This window comes from Euwallacea similis, chromosome 36 (assembly GCF_039881205.1).
Source record: "Euwallacea similis isolate ESF13 chromosome 36, ESF131.1, whole genome shotgun sequence".
In the NCBI taxonomy this organism is placed as follows: Eukaryota; Metazoa; Arthropoda; class Insecta; order Coleoptera; family Curculionidae; genus Euwallacea; species Euwallacea similis.
The window spans coordinates 566,707-586,527 of NC_089644.1; the positions used below are offsets into that span (position 1 = coordinate 566,707).

General features: G+C 34.2%; 3 protein-coding genes across 6 annotated transcripts in view; 1 reads left to right on the forward strand and 2 right to left on the reverse strand.

Moving 5' to 3' along the window:
* Positions 1 to 13,405, forward strand: part of Madm (MLF1-adaptor molecule) — a 68,720-nt gene extending 55,315 nt beyond the window's left edge. For both annotated transcript variants that reach the window (XM_066404756.1, XM_066404757.1), the window contains exons 7-11: positions 117 to 276; positions 7,684 to 7,870; positions 10,576 to 10,695; positions 10,754 to 10,894; positions 10,959 to 13,405. In XM_066404756.1, coding sequence (XP_066260853.1) covers positions 117 to 276; positions 7,684 to 7,870; positions 10,576 to 10,695; positions 10,754 to 10,894; positions 10,959 to 11,024 — 674 coding nt within the window. In that variant the 3' untranslated portion in view covers positions 11,025 to 13,405. The remainder of the gene's footprint in view (positions 1 to 116; positions 277 to 7,683; positions 7,871 to 10,575; positions 10,696 to 10,753; positions 10,895 to 10,958) is intronic.
* Positions 13,406 to 13,434: 29 nt separating this feature from the next.
* Positions 13,435 to 17,531, reverse strand: Culd (CUB and LDLa domain). 2 transcript variants are annotated; one of them, XM_066404754.1, is made up of 12 exons: positions 17,107 to 17,531; positions 16,807 to 17,045; positions 16,556 to 16,755; positions 16,306 to 16,495; positions 16,091 to 16,255; positions 15,819 to 16,028; positions 15,648 to 15,767; positions 15,481 to 15,591; positions 15,317 to 15,427; positions 15,119 to 15,266; positions 14,801 to 15,054; positions 13,435 to 13,742 (listed from the first exon to the last, which is right to left on the reverse strand). In XM_066404754.1, exons 1-12 carry the CDS (start codon positions 17,367 to 17,369, stop codon positions 13,453 to 13,455), a joined length of 2,301 nt encoding a protein of 766 aa, XP_066260851.1. In that variant the 5' UTR covers positions 17,370 to 17,531; the 3' UTR covers positions 13,435 to 13,452. The 2 variants fall into 2 exon arrangements, with proteins under 2 accessions (XP_066260851.1, XP_066260850.1); XM_066404753.1 differs by having other exon boundaries at positions 16,306 to 16,755.
* A 66-nt stretch (positions 17,532 to 17,597) lies between these two features.
* LOC136418645 (glycoprotein-N-acetylgalactosamine 3-beta-galactosyltransferase 1-like) lies at positions 17,598 to 19,287 on the reverse strand. Of its 2 annotated transcripts, none has more exons than XM_066404758.1 (4): positions 18,552 to 19,287; positions 18,155 to 18,324; positions 17,939 to 18,052; positions 17,598 to 17,888 (listed from the first exon to the last, which is right to left on the reverse strand). In XM_066404758.1, the coding sequence occupies exons 1-4, from the start codon at positions 19,246 to 19,248 to the stop codon at positions 17,730 to 17,732; spliced, it is 1,140 nt and encodes a 379-aa protein (XP_066260855.1). In that variant the 5' UTR covers positions 19,249 to 19,287; the 3' UTR covers positions 17,598 to 17,729. The 2 variants fall into 2 exon arrangements, with proteins under 2 accessions (XP_066260855.1, XP_066260856.1); XM_066404759.1 differs by having other exon boundaries at positions 17,599 to 17,879.
* Between the last annotated feature and the right edge of the window lie 534 nt (positions 19,288 to 19,821).

Below are 19,821 nucleotides of genomic sequence, written 5' to 3' on the forward strand. Positions count from 1 at the left end.
ATTTGTTCCAAAACTATCCGAACTTTTGGCATTCATTTTCCCCATCTGTCGCGAATCTCTAAATTAATTTATCAACTGTTTGTTTATTTTGCACTTCAATAATGCATTTTTTCCAGCAAACATATCCGAAACGATAACAGACGAATTGATGCAGCGGTGGTATGGACCAGAGGTGATCGTAGCCGAAATCAAGAGGAAGCACGATGAACCAACCCAGATGAAGATGACGGACGTGCCCGTTAATGAGAAACTGGAGAAGTTCGTCGAAGATGTCAAGTAAGTTGAAAATTGTTCGGTCCTTGATATACTAGTTGCTGTGGAACATATGGTTATGGATCATTGCTAAAGAGACGAAAGGCAGTGAGATAAGAATGACTTGATATCTCATATGTTGGTTGTCTTCAATTGATATGCCATCGCACTGTAGGTCAAGCTTCAGATTCTGCCTTGATATGAAATCTAGATTGCGCGTTCGGTTGTTCAATAGATTTTCAAATGCAATTTTAAGATTCAAAACTAAAAAGCGTCTTAATTTAAATCCGCCCACAGAGTACGTAGTTGCATCAGAAAACTCCCATCTGCCAAAAACTTTTACGAGTAGCTTATTGTTGAATTGTCCATATTTACGACATACATTTATGACTTGAGATTATCGTTTAAATGAATTAGTTTTTAAAATTTTTAAAAATATTTACGTACAATTTGGAGGCAGTGTACACTTAAATAGGTAACGCATTTTTTTTTAACTTGGAAATTGTTGAATTTCAAAAAATCTAGAGTAGCAGGGTTCGAGTCAACGAAGACATTAAAATCATCTTATAGAATCAACGCACGGATTCTATTTAATGAATATACATTAACAAATCAGTAGAAAAATTACAAAGAGAGCTATCCGTATTTTATTAAATTTTACAGTAGAAGCAATATAAAGTTTTATTTTATACATATTGTTTTATTATACGAATTATTATTGCAATGGTGTTTGATATTGTTAAAGCAAACTCTAGTACTATTTATAAGTTATTTTATAATCATTAATGCAATAAAATGCATTTTGAAAAAAATAGCAGCTAGCTCCCTTTGCCATTTCACTACCGAAATGTTTGTCAAAAAAATTAAAAATCGGTGCCGTAAAGACAAAACTGCGTTAAGAATGTGCGTTCAACATGGCTGGAGGAGGCCCCTGAAATTAATGTTAACGAAATGAGAGCTCTAACCCACTTTCTGTAAAAACCTCGGTAAAAATTTCTGTTGGTTGGATATCTCTTTACTGGAAGGAGCTTTTACATGTTTTGAGAAGGAAGAGTTGTGAGGCTCCATATGGAAATAAGTTTGGTTCAGTGGCTGTTACATATCGCCACGACAGTCGGCTCCTTGTAGATATTTTATCCAGCATAGAAAATTGATAATCAGAATATTTAGTTCTATCAGTTCAATTTTGCTATTTTGGCACATGCTGCTATTTGTTTGATTTTATTCTCAGCTAATTCTAATGAAGAATAGTGTGCAATGAAAAAAATCATAACAATGTTAGATACCACATTTGCTTCACAACATCGTCAAAAAACTTAACGTGTTACTACGCCACTGGTCTGGATTCTCCGCCATTGTACTTTTATGCTGGACTAGACGATTTTACCTCGGTCACCATTTTTAAAGACCTTTTTGTAGGACGTGAAAATTATTCATAATGGTTTGTTTACAGTTGTCATGACGTTCCAGAACCACCTTCAGCAAAAAGTCGCAATAATTCAATGTTTAGAAACGATACACAAAATTACATTTATTAGTGAAATATGACGATTTAAGTATAGAAACATGATATTTCGTTTTAAAGGAAAGATAATTGCCTTTCAGCGTATTTACTATTATACAGGGTGTTCTTGTTTCATCTTCCCCTTAAAACGTATTTCAAAATATTGAGGTTGTTATGGACTAACGTCATAAATGGTTGGGCAATTCTCATGAAAGGGATACTATGTATATAGGGCATTCTATTTACAAAATCGTATCTTAAATCGCAGTTGCTCGTTGTTTTGTCCTAAGCTGAATTATCTTTTGCATACTATTTTTAGATTCAGCCGCCAACAATTTCCAGGCGTTATGGTTATTTTTAATTGTTAAAATAAATACAGAAGGATCAGAAGAAAGCTGTCTCACTGTTTACCTGGCACCGGCATGCATTTGACCTTAACACACACATTATTAATCCGCTACTAGAGATTAAATGTTACTCACCGTTTGGGATTCAAGAAATGTATACATAATATATAAATTGAACCGGAACTGCCAGTTCCACTTTTCTGGATAAGTCCTACTTTTGTTGATGAAAGCGAATTAACAGCATAAGGAAATAGTTATGCTAAACTCAAATATATACGTTTCGTGACATATCAAAGAACTATCAGTAAACATCAGACTCATTCGCCTAGTTTTTCAATTCCAAAGGATGTGACTAGCGTTAGTAACACATGCTTCGTAATAAATCTTTGATAAGGAAACTTTCGACTACTATTCGGACCACCGTCGAGGAGGCGCCTGCCTTAAAAAATGTCTTTAAATAATTATCACATATCTCATAATTTATTTTTGCTACGTGAATCACCCTTGAGACAAGACAAGGAAAAATATCGCGGATCGCAAGGCAACATGTTGAACAATAATAACCCGATTGACCTGGCAATCTCTCGATTTCTGTTTGTCTTGGTCAAATAAACATCCAGTGAAACAGGACATGCGAGAATTTATTTTAAAAAACAGTTTTATAAGAAATTGCGATAAAATGTTTAATAATCATGTTTTGAGACTGTTTGGAACAATAGTTTGTTGCTTGACCGGTCTGAGTAAGAGTAAATTTATTTGACCCACAATTTGACAAATTTTGGGTCAAATATTTGATATCTAGCATATTTTAACTAACAAAAATTTGACATTTTGTTTCATAATTATTCAAGATTCATAATCTTTTTCTAAATTTTCCTCTGTTATTATGTTATTGTTTTGGTTTACAATTTGCTTATTCATTTAGATGTTTAGTGTAAAAGAAACAGAAACAGCTTCGCGTGTTTTTAATCTTCAGATTGTTTTGTGTCAGCAGAAAATAAAATAGAAAAAAGTACTTGATATTTAGCGTTAAATTTGAAAGAATGGAGAGCGTTTTAGAATCACGCTCGCTAATTGCAATTTAATTGCATAGTAAGAAATTACAAAACTGTTAGAAATAGACTTTGCTTACAGCGTGGATGCAAGTTGTTAGTTGATAATAAATAATTTGGTATTATACATTTCCTCCTTTTGCATTTGTATTAGTTGATTTTTCCGACCAAATTCATCGTTGCTGACTTATCTTCTCATTCTTTGCTACGTTTTAATTATAAAGATCCAAAATTCCGAAGTCGTTAACCAAATGAAAAACATATTTTTAGTTTTGCCAGTGGCGTCCGTACTGGCATACTCTTGAATTTATAAAAAAATTACGAAAAAAAATGTACACCACTTCTGTTCTTCCATAAACAGCAGGGTCAAAAAAAGGTTCGCTGTTTTCTCAACGCCCTTAGCATATTATTAATATGTCATTAGAGATTAAACTTAACTCAAAGTTTAGCGATCCAAGAGTGTCGTAATTGTAATGCGGGACGCCCTGAACAAATTGTTTAGTCACGTGAATTAGATGATGTTGAAGGAGATGAGTTTTTTATTTCTTTTATAAATTATTTTCCTGGACAATAGTGAATGTCCCCTAATTTCCGATTTATCTATAACTTTCTCAAGCAATTTTAATGACCCATTTACATGAATAGCTAAAAGAATTTTATTTATCTTACAATTATTACGCAATTTTATCTATAGGCAAAATTACTCAAATTTTCTGAGGGTATGCAAGATAGGGAGTAAACCCTTTTGTCTTTTTCTATAAACGAGAAAAACTGACATGCAGAGAGAATCATAAAAATGAGGTTTACAGAATGTAACTATCTACGTAAATTCTCCTTTTGAACCATGAAGGATTGGTAGGGTAAAAACATGCTATTTGAACACAAATTTTGCTCTGTTGAACTGTGCAATTATTCATTGGACAAAGAAAAATACGGCCAACTTATTTGTCATCACTTAAATTTGCACTTGCTGCAATTTTGCCACTTGGCAAGGAGGAAAGTAGTAAAATGGTTATTCTCATATTTCCTATATTAACAGAGTTATAAAGCAATCAACTTGCATTAACAACCTTATCCTTGAAAACACATATTGGTACTCATTGCGCAAGGTGACAGTTTTTTTACCATATTTAGAGCTTGTTTAAAACCGTTACTTAATTATTATTTCACAATAATTGTTGTTTGTTAATAATTGTTCACAATAATGGTTGTTTCTAAGATCAAAGCTACTGTCATTCAGGCTATACGCTGACCCATATTAGTGCAACATTTTAGTGATATGCCAACTTTCTAATGGATACAGGGGTTGATTAACAAAAACTCATTTAAAAATAGGACAGTTCTGTCTCTTAATTGTTCAGAAACATGGAAAAAAACTACATTAAGTAACCTATGACCTATAATAGAAAAGAGAATGTGACGAGCATAATTATTAATTACACGTTTATTATTTTATTTTTGATTAGTTGTAATTGTTTTTTAAAAACATGTCTGGCTGGTCCCCCTAATTAAGTCTGGCGAGTCCTTCTAATTATTGCCCCAACAGGGCCCCTGCAAACATCCTTTATAAAAGTTGAGTATTCAATAAGTATTAACTGTGAGCATCACAATGTTTAGACCGAAGGTGTTTTAAATGCTTTTGGCTCCAAAAGGGACTCCCCGTGAGATTCCTAACAAAACAGTGCAAATTATGACTTTTCCGTATTTTCTCCTCCGATCTAGGAACAAACAGTAGATTTGTACAGATCAGATAAGATAACGCTTCATTGTAGGTCGTCCACGTCGCGTTCCATAAATACAATGAGCCAACTTATCAACTATTTCATTCGAAGCCGGGCAGTCTAGCGCGAAATATTTGGCGGTACCACCCACTCTCTTAGTATTTTTCTGTTAACATTTTGGCGTGTGTGTTTAAAAAGCCGGAACAAAGTGCGCGAATGCGTCCCGAAATCCTTCGAAAGGACGCGTTTTTTTAAAATAGTCGCTATTTTTAAAATCGATCTCCTGCCGGTGGCAGATCCACTGATTTCACTCAGTTAGTGCTTCAGAGACCGTAAAAGTGGTTCCCGATGATCGCCTGCGACAATCAAACTTCCACTTTGGGCCTTCACCTCAAGCTTTTGGCAATGTAGGTTCAAATTTTATTTAGTAGTGTAACTATTGGGTCTATTTCTGGCTTTTTGCTTTTGTTCAGTTGAAAAACAGCTTCAACGAGAGGTGATGTGATAATGCTCTCCTCCTTATGTATTTTTGTGCAGATTTACTCAACTTTTGAGAAGATTTTCAATTTAAGGTTAGTTAACAGAAAAAAAAACAGTGCAGGTGCAGTGACGTTAGCGTCGAAATGGTGTTTATTCCTCTCATTAATTACCGGAAATGTGAGGGCGTCACTGGCTTCAACATCTCCAAAATAACTAATTTTTTTAAGGCAAAAATCGAAATTTCTTGCCCAATGAGCTTACCAAACTAATGAACAATATATTACAGAATTCGTTCCATATTATATATTTTCTACGGTTTCTCGCGTTAACAAAAGCCTTTGGCACTTGAAAAGGATAATCTGATTAGAGATTAAGGTGGTAGTGCAAACATTTCACATGTCTATTAATAGCAGAACACAGGTGACACCGTGACATCAGTTCCAGTACATGATTATGAAGTTCGCCTATTTGCTGAATATTTGTGGGTTTCGAAATATTTTGTGGTTTTAAGTCATGCACTTCTGCTCAAATGGGAAGCAGCGGCTTCTTCAACCTGATAAAGACCCGAAATTATTTACATACATATAATCACTAGTTAGATAGTTAATATTCACCCTGCTACACGTAGTAATCTTGTTAGAGGAAGTTTATTATTTTCGTTTTTAGTTCTTGTAAAAATTTACTAATTGCAAAAGAGTTCTGGTAGTCATCATTGGTGAAGACGAGGAAGGAAATGATATATCTGTCTTGGTATTTGTTAAGTAGCAAGCCTAGAGTCAAGAGAGGCAGTTTGATGAAATTATGTGTCATCTTTATTGATATAACAAAATTCCTTATTTAAGAATCGGTTAATGTGTTTTCCTTCCTGGAATTGTACGCAATAAGCTGATCCTGCAAGTCCGTTGTCTAAATTACTTAATGTTTGTCTAGAATATTTTTTCATTTGTCTTTTCATTGACTTTTTAAACCTGTGCGTAATTCTTTATTTTACCAAGCACAATATCAAGTCACGGGACGTATAATTTTCATCAGCACATTCCACTTTTCCGTAAATAGCCCGCCTCGTCCGGTAGATAAATAAACTTAAATTAAAGTGGTCTTTCGGCAGGCCCATAATAGAGGAAATTACGTGTAATAATTGATGAAGTATTGAGCCGAAATTGGCAAATATTCAAAGGTGATAATAAGTCTTATCCAACATTAACACTCGGTAAATGCAGACTAAAAATAATATTAACTTCAGGTCAGTAAAACAGTTCCTTATCTCTATTCTTTTTCTTTTTTCTGAGGAAGCCTATATTTAATTTTCATTTTAAAAAATCGAAAATTACCGTTGTGTGAAAAATTGGTAATTTTCTATGAAATCGTCAGAATCAATGAAATTACACAACTGTCTCTGAATTTCGCAAAGTTTCTTGGCATTTTCATTTTTTTACTTTGTTTTTTCAAACATAAAAAATTCTCTAATTTCCTGAGAATTTCTGAATTTGCAGAATTTAGGCTGAATTTCCCAGAATTGAAGAATATTCTACAGTACATGTGTTTCAAACTACAGGAGCTGGTGGTAGAGAAATGTCTGTAGAAGCTGATAAATATAGCAAGAATATCATTTTCCGCACTACTAAACCTGCTTATAGCACTTTTTTCAACTTTCAATGCATCCCTGGTAACATTCAAATAACAGCTGTCAAAAATTATCGTCTTTTCTGTCTCTTTCTTTTGCAAAAATATCATAAATGTCTTGCTTTGTTTGCTCACATTAATTTCGCTTGCAGCAACAAGCAATACACTTACGAGGTACACTCACATTTTAAAGACGAACTAACCAGAAATAAGAAAAAAGGTGCGCATATCGATATTAACATACAGCATATAATAAAATAACACTTCGAATCTCTTGACATATATTTTTTATGATATTATTTGGCCCATTATTATTTTAACTTTTATGGAATACCGCCTAGTGGCTTATGGTGCCAGTTTGTTAAAAGTTATTGTTGAGTCGTTGAGAGGCAAATTACAAAAAGAGCCAGTAGATGTTGTTTACTCATAATAAAAATAAAATCCGAGCAAAATTTTAAATTAGTTGAGAACTCACTTGACATCAAATTTTAAGCCATAGCCAAAAATGTAGGTGGTCACATCATTCAAAGTCAAGAAAAAAACCTGTTGTTTCGGAGTAACAGCCTTATCAATAACACTATTTGTACAAGTCTGATTCACAGGTAATAAGTAAACCTTAAAGCTCGAGTAAAGTTTGTTAAACCAAAGACTGCATGAACATATTGAACTACCTTATTTCAATGGTTGTGGTTGTTTTTTTGCAGAAATGGCATCTACCCGTTGACGGCCTTCGGTGCCAAACAGCCCCCACCGGCCCGCTCTAGGGCGATATCCCCGGAAATGGCGGAATCTGTCAAATCCGTCACCCCGGAACCGACTGATGTAGAAACTAGGAAAATTATTAATATGATGTGTGATGTTAAGCCCAAAGAAGAGAGCTGTGATTTACAAGTAAGTTTACTTAAGGTGTAGCTTCTGGAATAGAAGTGTTCTAAGTAATAAGTCATAATGAACATTTAATTTTAAATCCGTATTAATTCATAATTTAAATGAATTATTAATAATTTAATTAAATGCCACAATTCTCAAATTATCTAATCAATTAAGATGTTGAAATCGGACTGCAAGAGGGGTAAAATTCTGCGGGCCAGGAACCTTCATATTTTATTCTATTCTAAGTAATTTGTTTTCCCACAGAAAACTTTCTTAATCTCTTACACGTCAACATGACCGTAAATTTTAAGAATAAATTTGAACTTTAAACATAATAAAAATTGCTCCAGATCTCTGATAATCTATCACTGATAAATTAACCAAAAACATAAAAGATTTTTAAATTTGTCATCGTTTAATTGAATCTAAGCATCAAATCGTACTGATAAATTACCCCACGTTGATACATGAGCATTTTATGAACAAAGACGAATTTATCACCACAAAATCATGTTCGCATTCGATCATGTATAAAACTCACATAATATGTTAATACCTAACAAGGCTTTGTGATAAATTTCGTTTGCGAACTAACGGGATAAAAAGTTGTGTTATCAGTGGCAGTCATCAATATATTTTGGGGTGAAGGTGAAATGAGAGTGATAATTTCCTAGATTGACATGGGGGTGTTATCGAAATCCCATAATATTAAACACCAGTTGATTTTGATTTATCACATTGCTTAATAAGTTGGTGTCATGCGTCGAATACAACTAAGACGTGTCTTTAATTATTTGATGATCTTATTATCATTGAGAATAGAAATAAAATTCAGTTTTAAAGATACTTCAAAGAACCTTTACACCTTGCTAAAACTCTTAAAATGTCAGTGCTGAAACTACAAAAAAGCCTCACCAGTTTTATCAAAATTATTCTTAACATAATATGTTTCAAGCGAAGGCGACTCCTGAGGGATCTCAAGAAACACAACTTAACGTCAACATCTTTAGGGATCTCAAAAGACGCAACTTAACGTCAGAAGACGTGTCAATGTCTTGAGGGATCTCAAGAGACGACTCAAGTCCTTTAATATGATTCGTCGAAAAAGACTACAAGGTCGTTTGTTTTAATCCAAAAAAATTACAAATATATAATTGATAAATAAAAGGAACACAAGATTATGCTCAGGCTCAACTTTCGAACAAGACGTTCAACTGAACAGATTAGTGGAGGTTCGCACCCATCACTTCTTCAACAAGGAAAAAATTACATCTGCAGTCTCTCGCTTACATGAACGCCAAATCGATACAGGTCATCCGTCGTTTCATGCTCGGCTCATCCGCAAGAAATAAAACGTACAGCATAAGAAATTGTTAGCCATTTTTTATATTGGCTTACGTTGAGTTCGTTCACGTCCGTCATACCGATTGAAATATGTTTCGAACGCATATATTACATCGTACGTCTTACGGCTTATGTTACAGGTAACTCTACAGAGACCTTCAATCAATTCTTCAATTACACTTTAGTGTAGTGTCCTCTAAATTTGGCAGATATAAAGCCGATGATCATAAATCCTCACAGAGCGTGAATCAGAAGAGCTAATGCCGGCTTTGAAAAGTCTGAAAGGTATTTGATCAAGACCCTCAGTTGCTTCGCTAGTAAGCTCCTGAAAATTTTGTAAAATGGATATTTTCGTTAGTGGAAGATCTGGCCACCTCTAATTGATGAAACATCCTCATTATCTCCCACGAGGCTACAGAGCCAAGATAAATGAGGCGGGGATTTGTAAATCGGATGATAAATGACAAAGGATTGACCGCTTATTATCCCCACAACGTTCAAATGAATTGAGCAGTAGAAACTTAAATAGTTTGATTTAATTTTACTATCAAAAACTAATATGGATTTTCATGAACTTTACCATATATACCAAATGAGATAGAGCAACAGAAGACATGTTTGCGAAGCAAGCGGTTTGAGACATATTAATTTACCTCTCGGTAATATCTGGCATATTACTTACCGGAAAATACATTTAATTAAATTAACTGTGTCAATATTTGAATTTATATTAGTCATCTATTGGATTATAATAAACGATGGCTTAATGGAGATTAGTAAAATCAACCGAGATGTTTTTATTGTGTTTTAATGTCATGAATTAATCCCGCATGAAATGTAGCAAAGCAAGGCTCGCCAAGAGAAGACGGTGCATCTCGTCTGCTTCGTTAGAAAATATTTGCTATAACGATAAATAACGATATGCGTTTTCTACAGTGAGTTTGCGGCGTTTCGACTTTGAGCCTTGAGAGATTACCTTTTCTGATACTTGAAACGGGGCAACCATGAGCATACACATCCGAAAGATCGTAGAATAACAACTTTAATGACATGCAGAGCAATGGCGTGTTTTTAGGTTTTTTATATACAATGTGGTCCAAATTAATAATACAAGAATCGTTTTAAAAAGAGGAAGAGATTCATAGATAATTAAACGGCCAATGTTTTAGATAATTTTATAAGAAACTCACATCTGGTTTTCCCAAATAATGGGAAAGTTCTTCGAAAAATTAATACTCTAGAATTCACACTGCAAACGATTTTGTATTCATAAATCAATGTAATAAATTCAACGCACATTCTCTCCTTTCCAGTTTTGATAATTTCACCAATGTTATATGTATTTCTATATTAATAATCAAATAATTTTTGTATTACAGTTGACCCTTGTGTTGCGTATGGACGATAAAATGAATAGGCAACTAACTAGCTGTGTATCTCCAGGTGATAGTCCCAAAGTGCTAGCACAAGAATTAGTCCATTATGGCTTCGTCAACGAGGTAAGTTTCTCAGTTTTCCCGGTAGCCAACGATTTGTTACCAAATGTTATGTGTTTAGGTCGATCGTGATAAAATAGCGACATTAATAGAAGAATCCATTAAACATTCGTCAAGCCACAGTAGCCCAGTGCACAAACACAACTGCAATGCCCAAGTATCAGATGCGCTTCCCTCTGTACCTCCGGCGGAATCTACAGTGGTAAGTTGCGTTATTGCATTTCAATGTGTTTATAAATCTAAGAAAACCTTTTTCTTTAATAAAGATACCACCATTGCCAGCCGTTAATTCCATTGCGCAGACACAAGTGCCCATGCATTCGACCAGTTAGTGACCGGCCAAAAACTACTTCCAGATGGATTGATTTTCATCTGACCAATTTTACATTTCAACCCTGTGAACAAATGCAGAGCGTCGACTGCCTGATTAATTCAATAAGAGAGAGAGAGATGATTACTTGACGGAAGACTAGAAACTCGGCCAAATAAGTCGTGATAAAGCGGAAGCTAAAATACACTTATTATATTGGACATGTGATACTATACTAACGGAGAGAACGGGGTATTATAACGGACATTTAACTTTTAAGACTGCGTTTCGATGCTGGACATTGCGCTAGTCATGTGACCATAGTTGATCTGTGATCGGAGCTCCGATATGACGTAGAAATGAAGATACGTTGGGCAAACGGCTTAAGATGAGAATAGATGTGTTGGAAAGTTTGATTGTGCTTAAGCTGTTTGTTGACTTGGCGCCCTGACAGTAAAATTTACATCACAAAACATAAAAGAAGCAACGTTCATGATTAATTTTCTTTTCATAAAAGTGCCATGTATTCGCTCTTAGTTTAAATTATGATAATTTTACCTTTTTAGTCCTACATAGCTCAAATAAGTTTATAGTAATTGTTATAGGTAGATACACATTTCTTTTTTATTATTATTATTATTATTATTAATATTATTATTATTATTATTATTATTATTATTATTATTATTATTACGTTTAGCATCAAAGTCTTCGCGTGTGTGTCTGGTGTGCAAAGCGTGCTTGATTTAGATTTTACTGGCAAGTTCGAGAAACCAAAAATACGTACGACAGAATTGGACGTTCTGCTGCGAAGCTTCCATAATAATTGTTAGCGAAAATACTCAAATAAATAATATATTTTGATTTTCCCTTGAGACTGAACGTAATTTAAATTAAGACACGGGAATTGTGAATGAGCTCTGGAACAATTGAGAGTTTTGAGATGTATGTCCAGCTTAAAACACTAAACGCGGGAAACTCCCTAATAAGTGTAGTTTTTGGTTCAAGTCGTTCCACTAAGAATCTTCGAAACTTATGATAGATTTAGGTGGGAAAGGCTAATTTCGGTATCAGTACTAAAATGTTCAATATGAAATAAAAAAACGTTTGAATATGCAGGACGTATCCAAAAAGTGTGGCAGCCCCCAACTGTCTAATATTAATTTTCTCCATATAGGATAAATCAACGAAGTCGCACACCACTATTAGATCGTAAACAAATGGATGGGTCGCGAAAAAAATTCCATTCAAAAGATTTGTAATTGTAGACAGACCAATTTTGCTGATAGTTTCAATTATACGGGACGGATCAAAATAAATATACGTGGATCAAGTCCATTTTTTTAAATTAAATAATCAACTTTTTAATGTCATTCCATGTTCTACGTTGAGTTCGGAGTATTTTTTGCGTAATGTATTATGGGCATAAATTCATTAATTTTGAACTTTTAGCAACGTTTGAATATGGGAACACAACAAATTTAATGATGTTCATTATTAACTACATAAAAGCTCCTTGGGTTAAGTGCAGGCGATAAGCATATTTACGTTTCCTTATAATCTTAACTACGGATCTTCGGCTTAAATTAACTAACTTGTGGATTGGCGACCAAAGTTAAAAAAACGTTCATATTTCACCGATCCCGATCCTTCAGGATTATACTTTTCCGCGTGAAAAAATGAGAGGAAAAGCGTATCGAAGGTAAAGGAGAGGATAAGAATCTTCGCAATTACCTAAATCTACACTTATTACCGTTTACGTTAAGTTCCCTGCTCTACAAAGGCTAAATAATTGTTCTACTTGTAAGTAACCACACAAGAAGGTCTATGTTTCTAAGGAATCATTTGGACACACAAATGTGTTTTGCAAATGGCACCTTATACCAAAAACTGCCTTATGAGTAAATTTATTGGCTAATAGGTTCGAATGTGTGGACAACAGAGTCTTTTAGTGTTTTAAGTGAAATCGTTCCCTCTTCATGAACAGTTTTATGTTTTGCCAACGAAATAATACTTATTTTTGGTAAGGCCTAAAAAGAAATGTGTAATTCGAGTTATATTTTTGTGAGATTTTGAGTGGTATTTAACTTTGATAAAGTCAAATCAAAAGTAATACTTATGTTTGATCATTTTATCCGCATAATCTAATAGAAGATTAAAGGCTTCAAGTATACCCACCTACTACGTTATTGTGAATTTAGGGCATAGGCGTACGTTTATTACTTTTGGTTACATTATCAAAAATCAATGCTACTGTTGCTATTAATGCTTTTAAATTTAGGGAATACGACTTTTGTAAATATTAATTATACTTAATGTAATTGTCTGAAAATGTAGATATTAAATTTTTTATTGAAGAAAAACATGTAGAAACTAAAAAATCAATACAACTATTATTTATTATATTGTGTTATTATTATTCACAATCCCATCCAACATTAGCTCATTATCTATGCTAAATTACGATACAGATCACTGCTTGACAAACTTCTTCTTGTCAGGGAAGATACATTTTCTGAGAGTTCGTACATTAACTCCGGATCCGAAACACTTTTTGATAAATGCTCGTCCGAAGTGCTATTAGCCCTCGATCGGTGCCCTAGAAGTAGGGTTGATTTGTACTTGTTGAAATTCTTTTGTAGCAAAGCACTTATATCATGGAATGGCACGTTTATTGAATCTAACGTTTCTCGCCTCACGATTCCCAGATTACTCTTGTACGTCTTGAGCTCAGAATTTCCTTAAATAATAAGAAAAAAATAAAAGAATTTAAGATTAGTTATGAATATATGCAAGAAGTAGAGTTACCACACGCTGCAAATGCGGTAAAAGACATTTCCGCACGTGTTAGGCACAATATTTTTTCTACGTGCGCATATGTGTTAACTTTTCTGGCGAAGTAGTGGGATTCACCAATGCCGGTAGAGATCTGATGAAGAACTAAAGAACCTAATATCCGTATCAGCATAGTTCCATTGTGCAATCATTACAGTGATACTCTACTTTTTCGATTCTATAGTTTATTTTGACGATAGATATAGACACTATAGAATAGAAGACCTCAAAACTGTATAAATATATTAATTGATTACTGAAAAAAAGTCAAATTTTGGAGGTTCAAACATATTTTCCATTGCAAAATATTCAATTTTAAACTCGCAAAAAGGAAAATGTCTTCATCTATCTTCATGATCTAAAGTTAAATAAAGAGCAACATTGACATTGAGTGTATTAATTCCGTATATCAATCAATCAAAAATTATTTTTTAAACTGAAAAAATATATTTCTTTTATTATTTACTCCACCATTCTGGCAAGAATAATTACTTGATTTTACTACAAACAAGTTTTAGTACTTCTTAACGATTCTTTCAGTTTGTGACCCCTATCAGTACAGCAAGGCATTTGCTGCAATTGTTACTTGCATTTGTAAACCAAGAATCTAACAATCTACAGGTTACACAAAGTTAAATTATTGATGTCTACGGTGCAGGTGGGCCTATCTGGTTTGTTTGACTGTAATAACAGCTACCAGCTAATTATCCATGCTTCCGTGTAACGGTTAATCATCAACAGATACGTACCGCGTTCCATTGCAGGCACCTGGTGGTGCAAGCAGAGGAGAATACCGGGAAGAACAGTACTCGAACAGCATCCAAGCGTCGCCATCATATTAATTCAAATGACATCGAATTTAACATTTTAAGAGAAAGGATATGGATTCTAAGTTAGCTAATGAATATGTTGTTCCGTTATGACCCCCACATTACCTTAACATGTCAGTTTATCTTAACGTACCGATCTCAATGCAAACAGTACTCGAAGAACTGGCCTCTTCCACATTGTTAACTCCCCTAGCCATACTGTCGCCAACATTTTGATTGTTCAAAACATTCTCATAGGCTGGAGGAGGAGAATCGGGAACTGTTAAAAGTAATGTCTGAGGACTGCGAGTGACACTTGCTCTACGAGACGAAGTAGCACTGCCGCTGGAAGAGCGTGGTTTAACCTCCCCTTTATTAACTTTCAAGCTTGAATTATTAACTGTGGACCTTTGAAACGAAATGATTTTTTCTAGATATTCAACTAGATATATAGTCAAAATCGGAACATTACTTTTCTGTTTTTTGCTTACTACCACAAGCCATTCTTCGGATATATCTGAAAACGTCCGAATATTCCGGAGGAGGTTCATAGTCCGGAGGTTCGTCTGGAATTATTATTTCTTCGTCAAGATTGTTAGCACCTTCTGTGCCGCTTAAGTCTGCAAACTCGAAGTCAATCGGCAATTTCTATGGACAAGAATTAACTCACCCAAAATAGCATGAATAGTATTGATATGCTCTTGAATTCGACGTTGATTTCGAGTCCGTAAATTCACTCTATAGAGCAAGAGCGCCAAGGCGAAGATTACACCAATGAAGCCTGAGTAACCACTATTAAAAATATCAACAATTATAGCACTAATTTCCAATTACCGAAAGTGCATAATAAGAAAACTACGGATATCATCGTCAAGTCCGCATAAGGCTCCACTTTCGGAAATAAGAAATTAGGAATTTCTGAATATTTTCTGTGATTCTTCGGATCTAAAATTGCAAAATTATTATACGCAGTGAATCGCGTTTTACTAAAACAAACAAACCATGCAGGCATTCTGATGATTCGTCACTAAAATCGCCGCAATGGTCGAAACCATCGCATTTTAAAAGGGTAGAAATGCATCTCCGATTGTTGCATAAGAAATCGAGTCCCGAGAAACATTCTGTATTAATAAATAATTAAATTAGTGCTGTTTTTGTCGGTTTGCACAGACCTTTGTAGCTAAAAGCAGCGTACACGATGGCCATTTGGGATTGAGGGTTAAACGATCCTCGAAGGCTTATGTAGAAACCTTGATTTATGGGTACCACATGTTCCTTTTGCCTCAAATTGTTGAATTGATTGAAAGGGGGGTATTTTAAGATTTCTACTATTGCATCTAAAGATGTCGAGCCATTTCGTATTGAGAGCTCAGTAGAATCGCCTATAATTGCAATATTAATTACAGACCTAAATCAAATATCCATGATTTTATTGATTGACTACCGAATTCCTTAAAATGGACTATCTTCACGTATAAATGCGTTTTTCTATGTAAGAAATGTGAAGGAATTTTTACGATCCATATGCAGTCGTAAAGCATCGAACCTTCAGCAACCATATTCATCATCGTAATTCCTCCTCCTAAATTATTGACTTGCCCACCACAATCTGAAAATCAGCGTTAAAGACCTAAAAAATTGTCACATTGATGATCTAACCTGTATTAGGTTTAATAACATCCTCCCTTAAATTTTCTAAACTGAAATAGTATGATGCTTTGAATCCAAAATCAGATGCCCCGTTCGCGTAAAAGCGTATTAACAATGTGGGGCCTGATGTTACTATGACTGGAGGGCGGAAGACGTTGCCAGAGATTACGTATAGGCGCTGCTCATTCCAATCAAAAAACTCAAAACAAATTATAATTTTCAGCAACGTGGTTTCATTATGTACCATCAAGTAATATACTTCCAAAATTGACGAATCTGCAATTATAAAATCGGTAAACGACAGGCTTATCCGACACGGGATCTTTGAACGGCAGTTAACAACATATTCCGCGGTCAAGTCTGCAGGATACAAATGAGGAAAAAATGGTGAAGTTATACTCTGACTAAAATTACTCAGAAAATTAGCTCTTGGAACGCCTTCAAAAACTTCCCTATTCACTGCAAAATTTACATTAAAATGCGTTAAAATTAAAACCCTAATGATCTCACTTGTGGCAAAAAACTGCAAAGTAAAAGCATGCCCATAATTTCGGGTATAATGGAAGCTTACAATAGTAATTCTGGTTTTGGATGTATAAGTTAACTCTGTCATATTATTGTGCACGTAATTTCCACAAAATCTTTCTGCTGAGACCTCGTCAAAGGGCGGTTGATACAACAAGACATAGTCGCATTCACAATGAGAGTAGACTGAGGATTTTTGGCACGTTCTAGGTATATTTAAGTATCTGAAAAATAATAGATAGACGTAAAGAAGAAAGAAATTTATTTAAAAATATTATTACTTACTGAAATTTTATATGGATAATACAGGAAGGGCATGTGATGAGCTCGACAATGCACTTTCTCTCGGATATATTCTGATAATGTTCAAAGTCTTTACCTACCGGTTGATTGTTTTGCTCAGCTAATAATTCACCAGATGTCCCATAATCGACATGCAGCTTATTGGAGCGGGAAACGGTGCAAATATCCAAAGAATTGTAGATATTTAAAAAAGCAACGGAAACTTTAAAACCTGTAATAAACCATAACAACTGCAAAGCAACCATGGCAAGGAATTACTGTTTAAATGAGTAAATGGGGGTGAACTTTTGACGCAAAGGAAGCCTGAGGAATGCCTGAATAATCACTTAATCTTATTTACAGAACTATAAAATATTTTCTAAATCAAGCCAGCAATTGGGATTAGAAAAAACACTTTATAGAACGGAATATTTTATTCAACAATAAATGATCAAAAGATCGTTAAGTAGAAAATACATGACATAGCTACTCTCGGATATACTACAATATCACCATTCCCTATCATTTAATGCTTAGGTTAACCATACAAAAATACTTCAAACAAAAATAAAGATCAAATGAATTTATCACAGAAATGTCACAGACTTGAACTTAATAACCTGACTTCAGTTATCATAATCAGAAAACTGTTCTTTTTTCAGATTTGCTGCAAATGAATTTGGGTCATTGATAAGATTTTCCCAAAGTCTGTAATATGCGTCACTGCTGATATCATTAGATTTAATATTGTGATCTCTGAGGACCTTTTTCCAGAGCTGTAAATTCTATAAGTAAATGGCACTTTTAGGTTTTTAAAAATACAATTTACTCTTACTTCATCATCAGGTACACTACTTTTAAATGGTTGGTTTCCATAATGACCAGAAGTGAAAATTTGGAGCTTGTAGAATAAGTAATCAAAAGTATACATTCGGCTTCCTTCAGTTGCCTAAAAAATAAATTTAAGGTTTAATTTAAGAGGTATATTATGTAGGTACTTATTTGTAAAACTAAACCAAAGACTAAGCCAAACATCCTACTGTGAACTAACCTGAAATGCAATGGAACTCTTACTGCAGCATTTTACAGGAAAAACGCTGTTTACGTAATAATTATCTTTGGGATAAAACATATGGTACCAATTATAAGGATGAAATGTTGACAAACCATATTCATCTGCAGTATCAACAGGCGTAATATTTAGCTGCATTAAGTATTTTCCTGAAATAACAATTATTTTAATAACATTCGAATGTAGAAAGAAATACTCAGTTAGTTTGGTTCTTTACCTACAAGTAAAAAAGGTAGTTAAAAAATTTTGCATTTTGGTATGCAATAATAAATGTAAAAATAATTTTAAACTTTGATACCCTGTATTTTGGTTATTGCCTTAGCCTCAGAAAGTCGGTTATGATAAATCTAGACATTTCAGGTTTTAATTAACTTACCCAAATAAAAGTCTTCTTTATTCCTATAACTATTTTCTGAACACCTCACTTCATTAATCTGTTTCTGAAGTAACAGTATGACTCCCTTGCTCAGAGCATAACCAGGATCGCCGCTATTATAAGCAATGCCCCAAAATTTGATGGCATGTCCCAAATAGTGCGGCTCACTTGCATTTAAAAGAGCGACATACTGTCTAAGGTTCTCTAATAAAACGAAAGTAGTGTCCTTTACTACAAGAACCCAATCCAAACTGGTACTATCAAGTCTGCCCAAATATTTACACAACAGTACCCAGGAAGACTTGTCCTTATCTTGTATAGACGGCATAATTTTATGTCTAGGTTCTATTGTTATTGAACTTATAAAGTTACATCCTTTCGCCCAAGTGTCAAGAATTGCTTCAAAATTTGCAGTATCCTTTACAATTATTAGGCAATGGATATTAATATGGGAATATAGGAAATCAGATTCTTTATAAATTGCCGTATTGCTGTAACGCATATTGTCCCACGGGATAGCTTTCCTAGATAATCCTCGTTTTTGGAACCATTTGTTGTAATGTGAGTAATTGGGGCCTAAATGTGCTGATGTACCAGATTTCTTTTCCAGAATAACATACCGTTGCACGTAGAATGCTAGTAGTGCACCGAGAATTAATCCTGTAATAAAAGTAATGCGGCTGAAAAAGTGGGCCATTTAAATAACATTTCTTTGCAAAATTTAAAAATCGTTAAAAATGAGAAAATCCCAAATAAATAAAAACACCTGAAAATCAGGTCAAGGTTGACAGTGACAGTTAAATGTCAAAATAAATTATCTAGAAAAAAAACGGACAGGATGTTATCTTTGTTAAACTTAGCGCAATTTGCTGTATATCGGTTAAAGATAGATATACTCGCATTATAATGGAGTAATAGATGTACTATATGCATCAAAAGAATTTTGTTGGAAATTCAATGTGACGTAGGATTGAGTTATCTTCGTCTGTTACGTGTAGAACCTCATATAGCGCGTTATAGGTCGACATAACGCCTGTCGTTGCATAATTGCTCTGAATGCCATTCTCACTACTAGGTTGCCACGTGAGCATATACGAAATTTCGTTGTACCTTCGATGAGTAAGTTCATTCGATACTGAGGTATTTCCATTGGTCTCTCAATGCATCTTTCGACGTTTGATTCATGGCCGTCTGAAAATTTGTATGAAATATAAAAACATCAAACTTGTTTTTTTAAATTTGGCATCAGGCATGGCCTTCAACAGTTCAA